The sequence below is a fragment of the Delphinus delphis genome, chromosome 16, assembly GCF_949987515.2.
Source record: "Delphinus delphis chromosome 16, mDelDel1.2, whole genome shotgun sequence".
NCBI lineage: Eukaryota > Metazoa > Chordata > Mammalia > Artiodactyla > Delphinidae > Delphinus > Delphinus delphis.
This window is the reverse complement of record NC_082698.1, coordinates 63,741,983-63,761,777: the sequence shown is the minus strand read 5'-3', so window position 1 is coordinate 63,761,777 and position 19,795 is coordinate 63,741,983. Positions and strand designations below refer to the sequence as shown.

The window sequence follows — 19,795 nt, the reverse complement described above, 5'->3', positions numbered from 1 at the left end:
AAGCATTCACCAAACCAATGCATCCTACAGAGAGATACATGGCAGACTTGATACAACATAATTAACCCAAGTTCCAATGTTAGCCACCGAATCAGTTGTGCCTGGCAGTTACTATGGACCTTGGATAGTAGCACAGCACAGCATTAGACAACAAAGGGATAGAGAATATGATATATAACAGAGGAAAGAAGACTGTGTGTTACCACAGTAAGTTTTTGTTCCTTTGCTTAAATATTCTTCATACCACACAAGGTTATGATGAAATACCAAAGTGGTATCACAATGCAAGCATCTTGGTAAAATAATGATTCATTTCAATAGGCCATCAATAGAATGGCAAAAAAACAATCTGTGCATTAGTATTTGATCTGCCTCAAATAGAAGATACTATTGTAAATAATTCTAAACATAAGCACAATTTAGTGAATAAGGTAGGAGACTGGTAGACTTAAATTTTCAGATTCAATTTATAGCTGTTCACCAGTCACCTGCTGTTTTGACAAGTTACTTACCAACTTGTGCTGCCATTTCTCCGTAAATTTATCCCCTAAGATGAGGATAATTCTTGCAAATTGTGTCACAAGCATTTTGAAAGGAACCATGAGTTATTGTGTAATGCTCTTGAAATTCCTCAGATGTAGGGTCCTACACAAAGTAAAGTATTATTATACATCTCTCTAACAGTAGTCATCTGTTTGCATTATGATTTTTTTTCCCTACCCTCAACACTGTGATTCTTGGACACTAACCTTTCTCAAAGTAAAGCATCCAAAGCAAGCCTCCATTCCTGAACCAAGTAATTATTTTTTCAAGTCTTCATATCATCCACATCCTTCTCTTCCTTAAAAGGTATTATGAAAATTAGTAGTTATAAAACATAATGAGCTTCTTTGGTTCATTAAGGAATATATGGGATTATTTGAATTTTTTAATCCACTCTTATATGAACAATTTTATTTCCCATATTTATACATTTATTTTCCTATATTACTTTTTAAATTTCAACTATATTTTAAGGAGTTCATTTATAGATTTATGTTTTATGAAAAGAGAGAGCAGGTCAGAAAATGAAGAAGAAAGGCAAGCAAATTACTGCTATATGACCAAAATGTTTTTATTGGAATGATCAACAGTAGAAATTACCATTTTGGGCCACAAAAAACAGAATCAATGCTCATAATATTTTTATCTTCAGTAGAAGAGTTGAGCACAAGCTACAAAAAATTTTATCATACTATTCAAAACTTTATCTATTACTGGCTTTGCAATGAAGTCAGTCTTCAGTTCAAGAATAAAACATATATATTTGAATTTTTAGTTAGTGTTGATACAATATTACATCTGAAACTAGAATTCTCAACCTTATTACACGGTTCCTAAAATGGCTTCTCTTTGAATTTATGCACAGGGAAGGGACTGGGGAGGGATTAAAAAAACATGATGTCATCATTGTATACCTTTAGTCATAAAATAGTAATTTTTAAGAGTTTTTTAAACCCTCAGAATTACATTAAAATAATGATGTAAACTAGTTTCCTCCTTGAATAAATATTCCTCTACCTTCTAAATATGGCAGGGGCAAAACTTTGTGGGATAAAGATAAAACCACAGGGTTTAGAATGTTCTCTTAATATTTACTACTCTAGTGGTTAAGCTCTTTTAACTTCAGTTTCCTCATCTGAAAAAGGGGGACCATAACACCTGCCCTAGCTAACAAGCAAGACTGTTGTGAGGATTAAATAAGATACATAATCTATTCAAAAGAATTTTGTACACCACAAAACGCTATTAAAACAGTCATTTTTAACAAACTGTATCACATTATTTTCAAATTATGGATATAAAATAGTTTAGCGCTGTTTCTAACACAAAACAAATGGAAACAGGTGTGTAAAACATATATTTAGGTCCATGGACACCAAATTCTACCTATGGTGGATACACAGTGAGTAAACAATCTTATTAAGTACACTTTCTAAATGTTATCTTAAAATTTCCAGAAGCAAATTTGGAAGTACAAAAATAAAACTAACACTTTATTTAGGTGGACTGACCTAGCACTTTGAAGATTAAATATACTATTTACCTGTTAGCTACGAATTAAGGAAAAAACTGAGCGCCTCTAGATTTTAAAAGGTTTAAAAAAATTCCTATGAAGGAAAAATACATACATGAAAGTGAAATAGATGTTCACTTCTCTGGAAATAGTTCAGAAAGAGCTAGTAGTGAAAGCAAGGATTATACATATACAAGAGAACGGAGATGAACATGGATGTAATCTGCACTCTTGGTATAATAAAGGAAATGAGTGAAATCTTCCCATGTGGTTACTAGAATGTCCAGAATGGAAACTTCTCCCAACAGGCCATAGGTCAAATCTGTTTACTACACTGTAAGGTTGAGTCCTCCAAGACGTTACCATGACTCTCAAGAATAGCTTATCCTTAATGAATGAGGCGACCTCTTTCTCTTTTACTTCTTAATATTCAGTATGCTTATAAAGCCAATCTCTATAAGAAAACAATTCTTAGCTTTCTGTTTGCTTTCTTCATGACACAAGTTTAAAGCTCTGATGAAGTGAACTATTGTTTATTACATGGTCCTAAAATTCAACCAGACTCATTCTGTTACCCAAAGACTTCAAAAGCAATTAAATGAGAACTCTGTATCTTCTAATTCATTCCTCAAACTCACAAATTAAAAAAAAAAAAGGCTAGAAAAGGAGTATATTTAAATCATTAAGGAATTATTCCAAAGAGAAATACTTTTGGTTAAAAACATTATTACATTTTCCACTCAATCCCCTTAAATCAAAACTGAGGTTAAAAGATTAAGCTCCTATCAGAGCAACTACCTCCCTTTGAACTTTTACTTTTTCCTACCTCTTTAACTAGGTACACTTCAATACATCATTGAATCTGGCCTTCTAGCAATAAAAAGTTTTTCTCAGGATAAGGATTCTCTTCCATAAAGCTATTTCAGCTCTAGATTTATTTTCTGGCTATTTATGTGACCAATCATTGAATTAAACTTAAGGCTTCATTTTCTCCCAGAACTCTTCAATTCTATCCCACAATGACATTTCCCATCATTTAAACTTCCCAGTCTCAAAATACATACCACATCAGGTCAAATTTCAATTCTCTCTAGTTATTTCATTTACATATGCCTTAATGCCCAACCCAGGCTCTAAATTTTTCAAAGACAAAGTTTATGCCTTTCATTTTTCTATTCCACAGACTGTGATGTACTCTGGACAACAAGGCAATCCTAAAGAGGTATCAAAAATTAGGTAAACCCACCCTCCCAACTTTATATCGCCAAATATTGCTTCCACGATGAATCAATAGAGTGATATAAATGTCACAACGTAATCATCACAGTGTCAGCATGACCACAAAGAAGCCTCTTCTGGCTAGTTAAGTTTCTCAGAACCTCACCTATAGGGTTAAAAGCTGTTCCAGGCACTATAATAATCATTATACTATTAGTGCACAGTGTCTATCACCCTTGTGTTGGACACAGGACAGATGTTTAATAACATTTAAAAAATGTAAATCTTAGTAAATTTCAGTAACTATATTGGCAATTTCTTTTTGCTAGCTTTGTACTTTCTACTTGCCCTGAGGCCTCTGAGAAATTACTAAAGCAATACAGAGATATGTTCAGTTATTTCTGTGGGGCATGTTAAGTACAAGAACAGTAACAGCCCCAATACCATGAAAATCTCAACCTGAGGCAGCATTCCAAGCTAAGCAAAAAAGGTAAAGGATCCATCTGCCTCTGAAGCAGTGATAACAAATACATATCAATAAATTACCATTCATGTCTAACAACATGACAACCTCAATGCCTAAGATTATGAAAATCTGATAAGATTCCATAGAATATTCTTCATGAGGTAGAGTACAAGAAAACTACCATTTACCTTGAGTTTTGCAATAATTAAACCTATTGTATTAAGCATCACTACTATTCATCCAAAAAAATTAAATTACAAATCAAGGCAGAAGAAAAGAGATTAAAACCCTGTCAACGAAGGATGAAAACTATACCATAATTTACAAGTTAGAAAAGTGAGGCTGGGCATGGTGGTGAGATGGTATGAAAAAAGAGAAACATACCTTAATTTAATACCTTATTATACTTATATTAACCTCTCAAAAGTAGACTAACAATAGAAACCACTTAAATAATGACGTGGTAAAGAAAGATAACTGCCATAGAAAATACTGAGGTGCCATTATTGTTAAAGTTAAAAGAAACTGTAAATCAGTACAGCTATAATCTTATCTGAATTTACCATCTTAAGAATTAACTTTTAGTTAACACAACTGAAAGTGAAATTCACATTAACAATTTTTCTAAATGTGGTAATATTTGACCTTAAAATATGTATATCCAGGAAAACAGAACATGAAATGTGACCAAATTCCTCAAAATTCTCATTACCCTACAAATTATTTTAAATTTGGTTCGTATGGCTACTACATAATCAGGACATCTCATAGACACAAAACTTTTAATAGCTAGTGTTATTACTTGAAAGTAAGATACTAGGGAAATAAAAGATATTTCAAACTAAATGGAATCATGTATTTAAAATATAATAGGAAGAACAAGAGAATACTTAGGATTATATTTTCAGCAACTAAGTGAAAGTAAAAAGCTTTCATCTTAATTTTCCCCCTTTCTGATACATGGAACACAACACAGTAAATTATGCATTTAAAATCTGCCCAGGGCTTCCCTGGTGGCACAGTGGTTGAGAGTCCGCCTGCCGATGCAGGGGACACGGGTTCGTGCCCCGGTCCGGGAAGATCCCACATGCCGCGGAGCGGCTGGGCCCGTGAGCCATGGCCGCTGAGCCTGCGCGTCCGCAGTCTGTGCTCCGCAACGGGAGAGGCCACAGCAGTGAGAGGCTCGCGTACCGCAAAAAATAAAAATATAAATATAAAATAAAATAAAATCTGCCCCCCCCCAAAAAAAGAAGAAGATAAAAAATAAAATCTGCCCAGGGTGGCTGACCAGTACTGATAAAAGAGGACCTACATACTGTATATTCTATACCAATATACTTAGTACCAAAGAAGATCTATACACTGCAGGGTGGTTTTCGCTATTGTTTTACATCACCATAATTATGTTCTGAAACCACAGCTTCATACAATAAGGGTTTGTAGGGCTGCCCTGGTGGCGCAGTGGTTGAGCGTCCGCCTGCCGATGCAGGGGACGCGGGTTCGTGAGCCGGTCCGCGAAGATCCCACATGCCGCGGAGCGGCTAGGCCCGTGAGCCGCTAGGCCCGTGAGCCATGGCCGCTGAGCCTGCGCGTCCAGAGCCTGTGCTCCGCAACGGGAGAGGCCACAACAGTGAGAGGCCCGCGTACCGCAAAAAAAAAAAAAGAATAAAAAAAAAATAAGGGTTTATAATAGCACTTGTTAAAAAAAGAAACCACAAAATAATTAAAGTACTTAGAAGCATGCAAACTGTAAAGGATCTATTTAATGCCTGGTTTGCTTTTAAAGCCTGATAAAAAGAAAACATGGGTTTAGGACTAGAGAAATTGTTTGACATTTCAAACTTAAATGATATAATTATTAGAAATAGCAAACAAAAAAATTTTCAACTTACCTGGTTTCTTTCTCGATTTTTCATGACCTAGCTGCCCTAGATCATTACATCCACATGTGTATACCGTTCCATCATCCAGAACAAATACAGTATGTCTGAGTCCACATCCTACATCTCGAACCTTTTTATTTATAAAAAAGTCACTTTTTCTGGGCTCTAGTACAATTTCTTCATCAATTCCACCCAAACCTAGCTGTCCAAAAGATGCATTTCCCCAGCACAACATGTTTGTAATTCTTTTGGTCTTCCAGTTTCAATAAAACATTCCCTTCTGAAACACTGGCAAGTTGGAGGTATCCCTATGTCTGAGAAGATAGAAAAAAAGTTAATATGACTTCAAAGGAAACATAATGTATAACTGCTCTTTCAAGTACTAGGCTACAATAATCACTATGTAGTAAACATGAAATTTACTTTATAATGTGTTACAGAAGTATCCTTCAATTTCAAAAACCAATCAGTTGTATATTTTTAAAATTATCATACAGAAATGTTTAGGAAAAATACATCACTCCCCATGATTCTTTGCAAAATCTAAATATTAACTAGTTTTGACTTTTTGTTGCCTTATAATAGACTAATCAAATTGAAATATTAAGTATCCTGATGAAGTTAACCTTTTTTTCCTTTTTGCTTTGAATAATTTCAGTGGGAGCAAGAAATATGACATCTATCCACTGCCCCCAAAATCAGATATATACTCAGTGAAAAATTTAGCCAACTACAGAAACATAAAACCTTGCAATCTCCCTCAAGTCACAGGATAATTAGATTTTCTAACACCTACCTCCACATTAACAGAAAACTGAAGTTCTTATCTGTACTAGAAATAAAGCCAATAATGGAAACTTTAAGTTTCCCACAACTTAAAAGACTCTTCCAACTAACAGGCCCCAGATAAAATTACAGTTCTCTAGGTAAGCTTTGATATTAAGAAAATCACCTCCAAAGATCATACTTTACAAATCAAAATATTAACACTCTGACCTCACTACTAATTTAATTTAAAAACTCAATCAGTGTACCTAATTATAATACAAAAGTATGCAGTTTAAAGATCAAGACTCTCCCCCAAAATTCAACATTTTCTATTTCGAGTGGGAACCATGACTGAAAAATATCTCCCGAAGCCGATCTACATCTATCTATACCCCTAAGACAATTATTTGAAGATGGAAAAAAAAACTGCAAATAACTCCGGCACTGCCGATTTTTCAAGAATAGAAATGCGGACTGGGACACTGAGAGTTTGGTGGCGAAATCTGTAGAACTTTCCAGTAGAGTGACTGAATATTTCTTCGCTTATATAGACACAGATAACAAAGAGTCCACTTTATCTAAACCTACACAGATTTTTAGATATATCGCGTTACTAAATAACACAATTACAGGAAGTCAGCCTTATTCCCGTGTAGGTACCCACATTCCTTACACAGAACCTAAGAAGTTTCAAAACCCAACTTTCCTAAGTGCGGGCTAGCAAGTGCTGAAGCTGTCTCATTCTATCCATGACCCATCCATTAAGAAAAGTTTGATTTTATTCTTTTGGGGCATCAGAACCCGATAGTTCCCGAGAGTTCTGCACTGTCTTCCCGGTTTTTGTTTTGTTTTTTTTAAGGAGAGGACAGGACAACACCCCAAATTCTAACGCACAAGGTTTAACAATCCTTTTCTTTAAAAAAGAGGGGTAATGGGAAAGGCGTCCTCTCGCCAGCAACAGGTAGGGGAAAGAGAAGCAGTTTATTCCCATCATTCCCTGAATATGCACTGAGATCAGCTTACGGGGACCGGGAGAGAGAAATCATCTGCACACACCCAACCTCGCGGGCCGACCAGTCAACTGCTGCAGCCGTCCGCTCGCAGTAGCCGCAGAGGCCGGCGCACGAGGCTCGGCACCTCGGCGGCCCTTGTCCCAGGGAGGCCCTTCCCCGGGGAGGTGCGACATTCCAGCCCCCGGGCCAGGGGGCCCGACACTGCCCTCGTCCCCCCACCCCCGCCCGAGGAAACGCTGAGAAAGCACCCAGCGCCAGGCCGGCCTGTATCCGCCCAGCCCCCTCCCTAACGCCGTCACACGCCCCCGAACCCACCGGGGCAACGACTCACCCGGCCCCTCAAGGCAGGGGAAGCCCAGGGCGGCTGGGGGCGGCGCCTCCCGCAAGAGGGAGGCAGCGCAGCAGCTGAGACAGGTCTCCAGCTCCCGGACCCTCCTCCTTCAGCCAGTGGCTGCGAACACCAGAGCTCCTCCGGCGTCGGTGAAGCTGCTCCGCGGCTCACCTCCTCGGCTCCTGTGAAACTTTACCGGGTTCCTCAGAGAAAAGCAGCCGCCACTGCTCTCTAGCCCAGAGCCAGCCGTCAGCGACCCGGATGGAGCGGGAGGGGAAGGGCAGGAGGCGAGCGAGGCGGACAGCGCTAGCGGTGGGGAAGAGTTGGGGCAGACTGGGGAGGAGAAGGGAGAGAGGGAGGAGGCAACGCGGGGGGAGGGGGAGGGGTCGGCGTCGGCCGGAAGTGAACCGCGGAGCACGCGCGCGAGCCCGCCGACTTCGTGGCCCGCGCGCCTGCGTCGGAATCCTCCCAGGGCACACCGACGCGGGCGCCTGCGCAGTGTGGTGATTTGCCTTGCCTTAAGAGAAAAATGCCAAGCACAGAAGTTGGAATTTGCAAGGCAAATGCAGGTGTTTGGTGTGTCTTGTCACAGCGTTTCAGCGTGCACTAGGGCCTTTTAGTGAAGAAAATCTCTTCTTTTGGCTAGGTTGTCTTTTTGCCTATTAGTTCCAGTTTCTATTATTTTATTCCACCTTTATCCAAGGAGAATTTGAAGTAGCAGATGAAACATCACAAATACGGATATAAAGGTTGTTGAAGTCTTTTATTTTATCCCTTAGCCCCAACTGGAGTTATTCTGAGGATGCCAGATGTATTGCAGCAATGATGGAGCCTACTGGCATTAAATATCAACACCACCAGTTCAGGCTCCTGATAAAGTGTTGGCTGCCATCACTTTCTGCACTCTCCCTGGAAGCTAAACTTATAACGCAGGGCCTCCTTCATTTAGAGAAAATTAAATAATGTATATGGCTAGAGTCCCTGCCTCACAAAAATAAACTCCGGATTTCCTAGGCCAGTCAAGGAGGAAAACCTGAAACAAGGCACTCTTGAAATTTTACGTCAGACTTTTCTAGTACCTTGACTTCAGAGTGAATGTTGAGAACCTAGAAAGAATTCCACAGTAAGCCATGTTTCTTTATCTCACTGAAAAATATATTTCAGATTGGAAAGTGTGTGTGCTAGAATATGTGTGTGTTTTAGTTTCTTAGGGCTGCCGTAACACTATACTACAAATTGGATGGCTTGAAACAACAGAAATTTATTGTCTCACAGTTATGGAGGCCAGAAATCTGAAATCAAAGAGGCAGCAGGATTGGTTGTCTCTTGGGGTCTCAGAGAATCTTCTCCATACTTCTCTCTTAGCTTCTGGTGGCTGCTGACAATCCTTGGCATTCTTTGGCTTGTAGATGCACCACTCGAATCCCTGCCTCCATCTCCACATGGTGTTCTTCCCTGTGTTTCTGTGTCCAAATGTCCCTCTTACAAGGACACTAGTCATTAGATTAAGACCCACCCTAATCCATTGTGACCTCTTTTTAACTGGATTGCATCTGCAAAGACCCTATTTCCCAATAAGGTCACATTCTCAGGCACTGGCAGCTGGGACTTCAACCATCTCTTGGCAACCCAATTCAACCCACAACCTTATTTCTGTATATTACAGAAATAAGAATAAAAATAACAAGGTACTTAAGCAAAGAAAGCATAATTTCAATACTAGGAGTGGTGATGTTGCCCATGAAACATACTTCTTATTTTGATAGCTTCATTGCCCTTGTAGGGCTTTTGTTGTCTTTTAACCTTCAGGACTTGATGCCTCCGAATATATTATTAAAGGGGAAGTTATGGGATTTGGGTCTTTAAGATATGTAATAGATGCTGCAACAAATAAACACTAAAATATGACTGTTAACATAATAAGAGTGTATTTTTTACCTTTTTAACATTCCAAGTGGGTGTTCCTAATGCGTCAAAACTAATTTCCAGGAACTTGGGGAGATGAGGGCACCAGGAGCTTCTTAAAACTTTTGTCTGGGAGGTGCCACATACCACATCTGCACACATAATGTTAGCAAGAACAACACCCCTAGATGCAAGGGGACTGGGAAACATAACCCCTGCTGAGTTCGCTGGTACTACTTTATGCCATAGAAGAGAGAGCATGAATTAGTGGACAGCTATCTCTGCTACATGGATGCATCTCTCGCTAGAATATTTTTAAATATAGGTCTTGCTTGTAGAAAGTGGAAAAGACTTTTCTAGATGTTCCTTTTAACCTTATAAATCTATGAAACTGTGATACAAGATCTCAGAAAATAGCCTGTGATTACCTTAAAAGTGAAACAAGTATAGGATCAGAAGTTTATTAGGATAATGTGAATTTGTTGTATAAAAGCAGCATGAGTAATTGATGATGAGTATGGCCTGTGGTGCTGGTTTGTCTGGACTCAGAGCCTGAGCCTACAGGCCACTCAGACCTCTGTCCTTCTATCCTCCCCAAAACACCTATAGACATTTACTAATGGTCTGTTTTACAGAAAATTACTTCTCAGTCACAATTTCTATAAACGGGGGAAGTTAATAATCCATACCTCACTGGGTTGTGAGGATTTAATAAGGTAACATGTACAGTGCCTTGAACATGGCCAGTATTTTGTAAATGTTAGCTTTATTATTGCTAACATTATCTCTCCTGAACTAACAAGTAGTAAGAGAACTTTTGGGAAAGCATTCCATATCACAAATAATGATATAATTCTTATTTAGAACAAAAGTAAAATATTTTTTACCTATCGTGTTATTTTCATTTAAAAAAAAGCTCAGAGTGTTGAGAGACCACTAAACTAGGTATTCATCCTGTCCCACTCTTTCCCCTGCTCCCTTCCATATAGCCATACTGCTTGTGCTGTACCCCACCTAACCTCCTTCATTCAAGTCTCTGCTCATGTCACCTCCCCAGTCTTCCCTGATCACCCTAACCAAAAAAACTAGCCCCTCACTCTCAATAACTTATCCTGCTTTATTTTATATCTGTTATCACTACCTGATATTTATTGTATAATACATAAATGTATAATATTTTATTTATTATATTCCATATGTTATATATAGATAAATTTAAAATAATTATGTTGGGACTTCCTGGTGGCACAGTGGTTAAGAATCCGCCCGCCATGGGCTTCCCTGGTGTGGCAGTGGTTGAGAGTCTGCCTGCCGATGCAGGGGACACGGGTTCGTGCCATGGTCCAGGAAGATCCCACGTGCTGCAGAGCAACTAAGCCTGTACGCCACAACTACTGAGCCTGCGTGCCCAGAGCCCATGCTCCGCAACAAGATAAGCCACGCACCACAACGAAGCAACTAGAGAAAGCCTGTGCGCCGCAGCTAGAGAAAGCCTGTGCACAGCAACGAAGACCCAATGCAGCCAAAAATTTAAAAAAAAAATTATAAAAAAATTAAAAGATAAAATAATTATGTAAAATCTATAAATATATATTATATAGGTAGATATATAAATTTGTCTTTTTCACTAGAAAGAAAACTCCATAAAGGCAGGGACTTTGTTTTCCTAAGTGCTCTGTTCCTTAATATCTTGAACAGTTCCTGGCCTATAGCATGTGCTCAAAAATTATTTATTGAATTAATTAATTAATGGTGCTGGCAACGTAAATTATTACAACCATTTTATAAGTAAATTCGGCAATATGTTTCAAGAGTCAGTAAATTTCATTTAACAATAGTTCATATTAATAGCAATAATTATTGTGAGACATTGCACAGAACTATTTACCTACATTATATCACTTCTGGACTCTGTCCTAAGGAAATACAAGGTGGATTCAACAAATCTTTATTAAGCACCTACTATGTGCCTCTTTCCCAATTCTGGTAGGTGAGAAAGATAAAAACAAAAAGGCAGGCAAATAAAACTGAGAACAAAGACGTTTATTGTTATATTATTTCTAAAAGCAAAAATTAAAAACAACATAAGTTCCAACAGTGGGGAAATGATATGTATGGCAAGGTTAATCCTTTTATTGTTAACTTTGAAAGGACAGGATAGGGAATTCTCTGGCGGTTCAGTGGTTAGGACTCTGTGCTTCCACTGCTGGGGGCCCAGGTTCGATCCTTGGTCAGGGAACTAAGATCTCATAAGCCGTGAGGAATGGCAAAAAAAAAAGGAAGGGAGAAAGGACAGGATGGTATTGTCCGAAAGAATTTGTCACCTACTGCCACCAAATTGTAGATTCCACCTTGAGTGGACAACAGGAAAAGCCCGTTTTATTTTATTTTACACACCCTTGCTTTCCAAGGTTGGAGCCTTCAATCAAGTAGTTGCATGGCCATGTTTTCTTCAGTCCCTCAGTGAGTCCCTCCATCTGGAGAATTCTGTCCTTTTAATCCCCTGTCTTATGGGCCCCATGGTCATCCCTTCTCATTGGTCTTTGACCTAGCATTATGGCTTCACCTTAGAATATACACATGGCAGTCAGATATTTTAAGATTCTTCAACAAATCTTTACTGAACACCTACTCCGTGCTGCCTTCCCGTTCTAGTAGTAGAGAGAGGAAAAAACAAGTAGGCAGGCAAATAAAAGTATTCCAAATTGTAATAAATACTAAGGAAACAAACAAGAGATAGAGATGGAGAATAATAGAGTAAGTCCTTGAACAGAATGGACAGTAAAGTCCTCAGTGGAGGAATTGTTATTAAAACTGAAACCAAAGAGAAGGATCAAGCCTTGTGAAGATAGGGCTGAGAAAATATTCTAGGTGGAGGGAGAAACACGAAGCCCTTGAGGCAGGAAAGAACTTGGCATTTTCCAGGAACTGAAAGAAAATTAGTGTAGATGGAGCACAAGGGTACAAGAAATGTTTGGTGACAAGCAGTCAGTAAGAGCACATTAAGGAGTTTTACTCTAAGTACTGCTCAGGGTTTTTTTTTTGTTTTTTTTTTTTTGCTGTGTTGGGTCTTCATTTCTATGTGAGGGCTTTTTCTAGTTGTGGCGAGCAGGGGCCACTCTTCATCGCGGTGTGCGGGCCTCTCACTATCGCAGCCTCTCTTGTTGCGGAGCACAGGCTCCAGACGCACAGGCTCAGTAGTTGTGGCTCACGGGCCTAGTTGCTCCGCGGCATGTGGGATTCTCCCACACCAGGGCTCAAACCCGTGTCCCCTGCATTAGCAGGCAGATTCTCAACCACTGCGCCACCAGGGAAGCCCCTGCTCAGGGGTTTTAAGCCAGGAGAGGAGGGCAATGATTATATTTATTAAGAAAAAGATTACTCTTGTTGCTGAACTGCACAGTATTGCTGAATTACAGGAGGGTGAACATGGGCAGAGATAAATCATTTAGGAGGCTTTTATAATAATCCAAGTGGGAGATAATAGCGGTGGGGACTAAGGTGGTTATGATGGAGATAAAGTAAAGAAGGTAGATTTAAAGCATACTTTGGGAATAAAATTAACAGAGTTGTGATGGATGGTTTGTAGGGGAGCAGAGAATGGGAGGAGTGCTGGGCCACTGGTAGTTTTCTGACTTGAGGACATTTACCAAGATGAGGATAGCTGCTGAAGGAAGAAGGAGAAGGACAGGTTTTGACCAGGAAAAATGAAGTGGCCTGTTTTTTAAGTTTGAAAAATCAAGAGTGTGTTTCTGTATTAGTTTGGTATGGCTGCCATACCAAAATACCACAGACTGGGTGGCTTAAAACAACAGAAATTGATTTTCTCACAGTTCTGGAGGCTAGAAGTCAGACATCGAGGTGTTGGCAGGTTTGGTTTCTTCTGAGGCCTCTTTCCTTGACGTACAGATGGCTACCTCCTCGCTGGGTGTTCCTATGGCCATTCCTCCCTCTGCGCATTCTCTCTGCCCTAGTCTCTTCTTCTTATAGAGACACCAGGTGTACTGGGTTGGGGCCCACTCGTTTTACCTTAATTACCGCTTTAAAGCTCCATCTCTGGGCTTCCCTGGTGGCGCAGTGGTTGAGAGTCCGCCTGCTGATGCAGGGGACACGGGTTCGTGCCCCGGTCCAGGAAGAGCCCACATGCCGCGGAGCGGCTGGGCCCGTGAGCCATGGCCGCTGAGCCTGCGCGTCCGGAGCCTGTGCTCCGCAGCGGGAGAGGCCGCAACACCGAAAGGCCCGCGTACCGTAAAAAAAAAAACAAAAAAACCTCCATCTCCAAATACAGTCATATTCTGAGGTACTGGAGATTGGGACTTAAGCATATGATTTTGGCAGGGGACACAATTCAGCCCGTAACAATTTTTTTCTTCCTTTTGAACTGCATCATAAAAAGTCCTTTTTCTGTTATCCTACAGGGTATGGGCCTAGCCCAGAAGTGAGTGAGATGGGAGAAAGAATTCTCTTCTGCCACATAAATGAGAAAGCACAGAAAAAAATTTCCCCCTCTTTTTAATAGATGCAAGCAAAACAATTTTATTCATAATATTACATGTTATGATATATGCCACTTAACAACATAAAGAATAATAATCCTGGATATTTATTATAGAATCCTTCTCAACTTTCATTCTCACATTTATACTAATCTCATTTCCTGCTCTAAATTTACATTCTGACTCCAATTTCCTTCACAGTATCCCAGCGTGAAACAGTAGTAATGATCATATTATAAATACCTGAAATATTTTTTAAATGCTTTCTTTTTATAACTCTATAATTTCTTTGTGTTTGTTTTCCATCCAATTACAGGAATTCAGCTGGCATTCAAACAGTCATAAGCCTGAAAAAAAATCACATGTAATGTGGCCATTGACCAGTATGTGGGGATGTGTCCATGCCTTTGAAATTACAGTGTGATTATTCCAGTTACTATAGTTTCTAAACAGAGAAAGTGCTCAGAATGACTATGGTGTTTGTTGTTGTTGTTTTGTTTTGTTTTTGCAGGGGGGAGGGTTGGCAGAAAAAAAAAGTTGTTTTTAAAAACGAAGTCTTAACTGTATGATAAACTATGCTTTAAAATTAATTTTATCCCACAGCAATCATAAGATGAGAATTCTGCAAGTTCTAATTAATAATGAGCATCACCAAAGAAATATGGTATGAAGTGTGGGATCTGTACGTATATGAATCTTTTAAGTCTATGTGTTTTTCTTCTCTATTTTTTTAAAAATAAATTTACTTATTTTTTAATTTTTGGCTGTGTTGCGTCTTCGTTGCTGTGCGCAGGCTTTCTCTAGTTGCGGCGAGCAGGGGCTACTCTTCCTTGCGGTGCACGTGCTTCTCATTGCAGTGGCTTCTCTTGTTGCGGGGCACGGGCTCTAGGCACGAGGGCTTCAGTAGTTGTGGCGCACAGGCTTACCTGCTCCGCGGCATGTGGGATCTTCCCGGACCAGAAATCGAACCCATGTCCCCTGCACTGGCAGGCGGATTCTTAACCACTGCACCACCAGGGAAGTCCCTATGTGTTTTTCTTTTAAAGAAAACAATTAAAATAGCAATAAAGAGACAGAATCTCAACTACTAGAGCTTAACAGTCAAACTTTGGGTTGCAAGTTGAGCTATTTTGTTGCTACTGATTTCAAAGGGTCTCATAAAGATATCTGAGGTTGAAAAGTTCAAATTTAGCTGTTAGAAATATGAAATCTGGAAAGTTTGCTTTTTCTTGTTCCTTGTGCCAGGTCCCATACCAAAGTGAATCAGCAATATAACCTGCATCAAGCCAAAGGGTGAGATCTTATTTATTTGTTTGTTTGTTTGTTTATTTATGGTTGTGTTGGGTCTTCGTTGCTGTGCCTGGGCTTTCTCTAGTTGCGGTGAGCCGGGGGCTACTCTTCGTTGTGGTGCGCGGACTTCTCGTTGCGGTAGCTTCTCTTGTTGCAGAGCACGGGCTCTAGGCGTGCAGGCTTCAGTAGTTGTGGCACGTGGGCTCAGTAGTTGTGGCTTGTGGGCTCTAGAGCACAGGCTCAGTAGTTGTGGCACACGGGCTTAGTTGCTCCACGGCATGTGGGATCTTCCCGGGGCAGGGCTCAAACCCGTGTCCCTTGCATTGGCAGGCAGATTCTTAACCACTGCGCCACCAGGGAAGCCCAGATCTTTTATATATATATATATACATACACACACACATATGTATATATATGTATATACAAACACACATATATGTACATATGTATGTGTGTGTGTATGTGTGTGTATATATATATATATATATATATATATATATATATATATACTTTTTTTTTTTTTTTTTTTGTGGTACGCGGGCCTCTCACTGTTGTGGCCTCTCCCGTTGCGGAGCACAGGTTCCCGATGCGCAGCCTCAGCGGCCATGGCTCACGGGCCCAGCCGCTCCGCGGCATGTGGGATCTTCCCGGACCAGGGCACGAACCCGTGTCCCCTACATCGGCAGTCGGACTCTCAACCACTGTGCCACCAGGGAAGCCCCATATGTATATTTTTAAGTGGCATGCCTCACAGCCTTCAAATAGAATCAGGACTAAAACTAATTTTAACTACAGGTTTTAGTCAAATTAACAGTACTATTTCTTTCATAGAAGTCAACCACAGCATGAGTATCTTCATCTATTGAATCCTTTATTACTAACTTTCAAACTAATGGTATAAAAGAAACAGACTTGCTGTGCATCTTATTCAATTATCACTTTTTATAAGAGAAATTGACATCTTTTTTTTTTTTTTTTGCCTCACAGCGTGCAGGATCTTAGTTCCCCAACCAGGGATAGAACCCGTGCCCCCTGCAGTGAAAACACAGAGTCCTAACCACTGGACCACCAAGGGGACTCCCAACAACACATTTCTTTTTTTTTTTTTTTTTTTTTCTTTTGGTACGCGGGCCTCTCACTGCTGTGGCCTCTCCCGTTGCGGAGCACAGGCTCCGGACGCGCAGGCTCAGCGGCCATGGCTCACGGGCCCAGCCGCTCCGCGGCATGTGGGACCCTCCCGGAACGGGGCACGAACCTGTGTCCCCTGCATCCGCAGGCGGACTCTCAACCACTGCGCCACCAGGGAAGCCCCCCACATTTCTTAATTAAGCATTAAAAATCTTACGAAAGCAGCACAGAGGACACAGAAGTAAAGAGACAGAAAAGCTTTTTAAACTCCCTTCCCTTTTCCCCTACCCCCCAGAACTCCTTACGTGCTCTAGAACCAACTGTTGGTTGCCTTCAGCATACAGATAACTTTTATACACATTGATTGCAAATGTTTAAAAAATGTGTACTGTTACTCATGCTTCTTTTGGAAAAATGAAATAAACTGCCATAATAGCTGGCATTTAGAAATAAATAAAACACAGACATTTTTGTGGACAGATTTTCGTTACAGTTTAAAAATGTATTTTTATTGTCTCAGTGTAGATCTGATAGCCTGAAGGAACAGTTGAGCATCAGTGACTAGGAAGGACAGAGTGTTCCTAGAAGACAAATTATAGTTGCCACCTCCACAGCACCTAAATACAGTTTAACCACATAAAATGACAAACATGTTTGCCCAAGAAAAGTGCCATGCAGTTCAGCCTGCTGTTTTACTTTAAAAAAATAAAGAGAAGAAAAATTACTCTTTGTAAACATTGGGGTATTAAGAGGTGAACTGAAGGGTCGTGTGCTGTTCACTTTCAACAAACAACAAACTTCATCTGTTCAATCTTTAAAAGGAAGCACTGCCCAGCAAGCTAACTTCCAAAGAGCAGCTTTCAAACCGCTCCCATTTGCAAGCACTGAGAGTGTCGACAATAAAACAGAAATCCTGTGGAATGGTGAATGTTAGAATTGTTTTTCGTGTGGAAAACATTTTTTTTTAAAGTACTACATCATCAGAGAATAAAATTGTACACTGAGTCTATGGTAAGGGTGATACACCTTATCATCCTTCTCCTCGTTACAATTAGAGGGACTGGGTAAGATGGTTTCTTTTATTTAACAAAAAATTATTCTGTTTAAAATTAAATTTGTTTAGTATGGGAAATTCTCATTTAAAAATTAAAAGAGATTTTATTTTAAAATATTAATTATTATTGTTAATAATTTAAACAATTCAGGAAAATATAAAGAAGAAAATATCAGAGACACCACCTCAGGAGATACATACTGGGAACATTTACTGAATATCATTCTGATGTTTTTTCATACTCCAAAGTATGTTGCACAGACACAGAAATCAGTATGTTTACTCAATGGATCTTGGAATTTTGTAAATATTTTTACTCAACAAGGTGCTAAGGACCTCTTTCCAAGTATTGGGGAGCTTAGTTACGTTCACGTAGAAGACATGCCCACACCATGAATTTACAGGGTCAATTATCCACACATATAAATAATGGATAAGTTCAGTCTTATTCTGTTCAAGTAGAATAAAAATCTTTTTTTCAGCATTATTGAGATATAATTGACATATAATATTGTGTAGGTTTAAGGTGTAAAATGTCATGATTTGATACACATATGTACTGTGAAATGAATACCACATACATTAATTAACATCGCCATCACCTCGAAAAATCTTAAGTTGAATGTGTCTTGTTATACTGATAGTCATCACCTGTGCTTTGATTGCCTAGATTGGCTTCTCCAGGTACTTCAACCCCTCTGGCTCCATAGAATAACAAAATGCTCGGGGGGACATGTAAAGGAGAGCCTTGAGATGCTGCTTAGCGTATCCATTTTGTCTACTGCCCTTGTATATTTATATCCTTTAAGTTAATAAGCAATTTGTTTGATTATGTCTATAACATATATGAAGACATAATTTCCATTCATTATATGAAAACTAAGTCTCAGGAATTTGTAAGCCCTGCCTCTTTGAATCTCTATGTATACTGAAATATCTAATGAGCTCTTTGAGGACACGGGCTCTGCTTTATTAATTTTTTATTCCCACGTCTGAACAGAGAGCACAGAACACAGTGGAAGTTTGATAAATCTGTTATCGAGATTACATCAGTGAAATACACATGTGCTTTGCTCATCATTGTATCCCTGTGACCTAATATCTTATCCACAGTAGAAACCTAGTTTATTTGTTAGATAAACATGATTTGGAAATCTGGCTACTGGGAAGGACAACTAAAATCTAATATAAAAAGTTTTCCTTAGTCCCTTGAATTCAGGTATAAACTCAGATTAGAGTAAGCATAATTCTGGAAGATATTTTATTTATTACTAAGAAATAGCTCAGCTATACAGAGGTGGGGTTGAGGAGGAAAAGGGAGAGAAGTTGTAAACAAATGAGACTCATAGGAGAAAATAGCTCCTCTGAGGGGAGCCACATGCTGATACCCAAGGTGGCTGCATGAGGAAGCAGCCTAAAATTAGCAGGATGGGCAAGCCCAGGAAGGGAAAGCCACGGCAGATTTCCCTACGCTCAGCAAGTGAGGGGAAGGGCCAGGAGCCCCCGTGGAACCCCCGTGGAGATCCACTGCAGTTTGTGCCAGGTAAGGCCCTCCCTGAGAACTCACCTTGGGAGGTAAAGCAAGCGATTTCTTAAGGGAATGTCCGGACAATGGAAAGATTTAATATTGCCTAGTAAAGAGATGCCTCCAGGAATCCAATGATTAAGAGAGCAATAAAACTATTCTTGTATCCATCCTCACCCAAGGTATTCATCTGAACCACACCTTTTCACCTTGTTGAACTGTGGCTCTCTGGGGTGTGTAGGTGCTGTTTTTTTTTCAAGTGTTGGGGTAAAGGGAGGAGGCTGTCCTAGAAAATCTGTAAAACCATGTGGAAGAAGAATGAGGAAAGAGTACCTCCAAGTGATATTAAAAAAATGGATGAGATACTGCAGGTCCAAAAAGGAAAGATTAGAGATACCACAAATAGGACTAAGTGGGCAACACTGTGCTTTGTTCATGGGCAAAGTACAGAGTGGTTGAGCTGGTTGAAGACAGAAAACAGAATCCTGGAGGAGGCCAGGATTTTCTGTGTTGTTGTTTCATAGAGAACTGGATCAGTGATTTACCTTAGGACACACATGAGTTATTCCCAGTTGGCGTATTTATCTATCACTCACCATGGTTTCTATAAGTTCCTACCTTCTGTGCTGGAATTCATTTTTATGTTACCTGTTTTTTTTTTA

The 19,795-nt window shown here is 39.7% G+C and overlaps 1 protein-coding gene across 5 annotated transcripts in view; it reads right to left on the bottom strand.

The window, feature by feature from the left end:
- The window catches only part of HERC4 (HECT and RLD domain containing E3 ubiquitin protein ligase 4), a 270,043-nt gene that overhangs the window by 124,370 nt on the left and 125,878 nt on the right, over positions 1–19,795 (bottom strand). The window contains exons 6-7 of one of the 5 annotated variants that reach the window (XM_069541545.1): positions 7,736–7,925; positions 5,633–5,937 (exon numbers count right to left, since the gene is read on the bottom strand). In XM_069541545.1, the coding sequence (XP_069397646.1) occupies positions 5,633–5,858 (226 nt within the window). In that variant the 5' untranslated portion in view covers positions 5,859–5,937; positions 7,736–7,925. Of the gene's footprint in view, positions 1–512; positions 828–5,632; positions 5,938–7,735; positions 7,926–19,795 lie in introns of those variants that run through there. The other 4 variants (XM_060034902.1, XM_060034901.1, XM_060034903.1 and 1 more) reach the window with 4 other exon arrangements.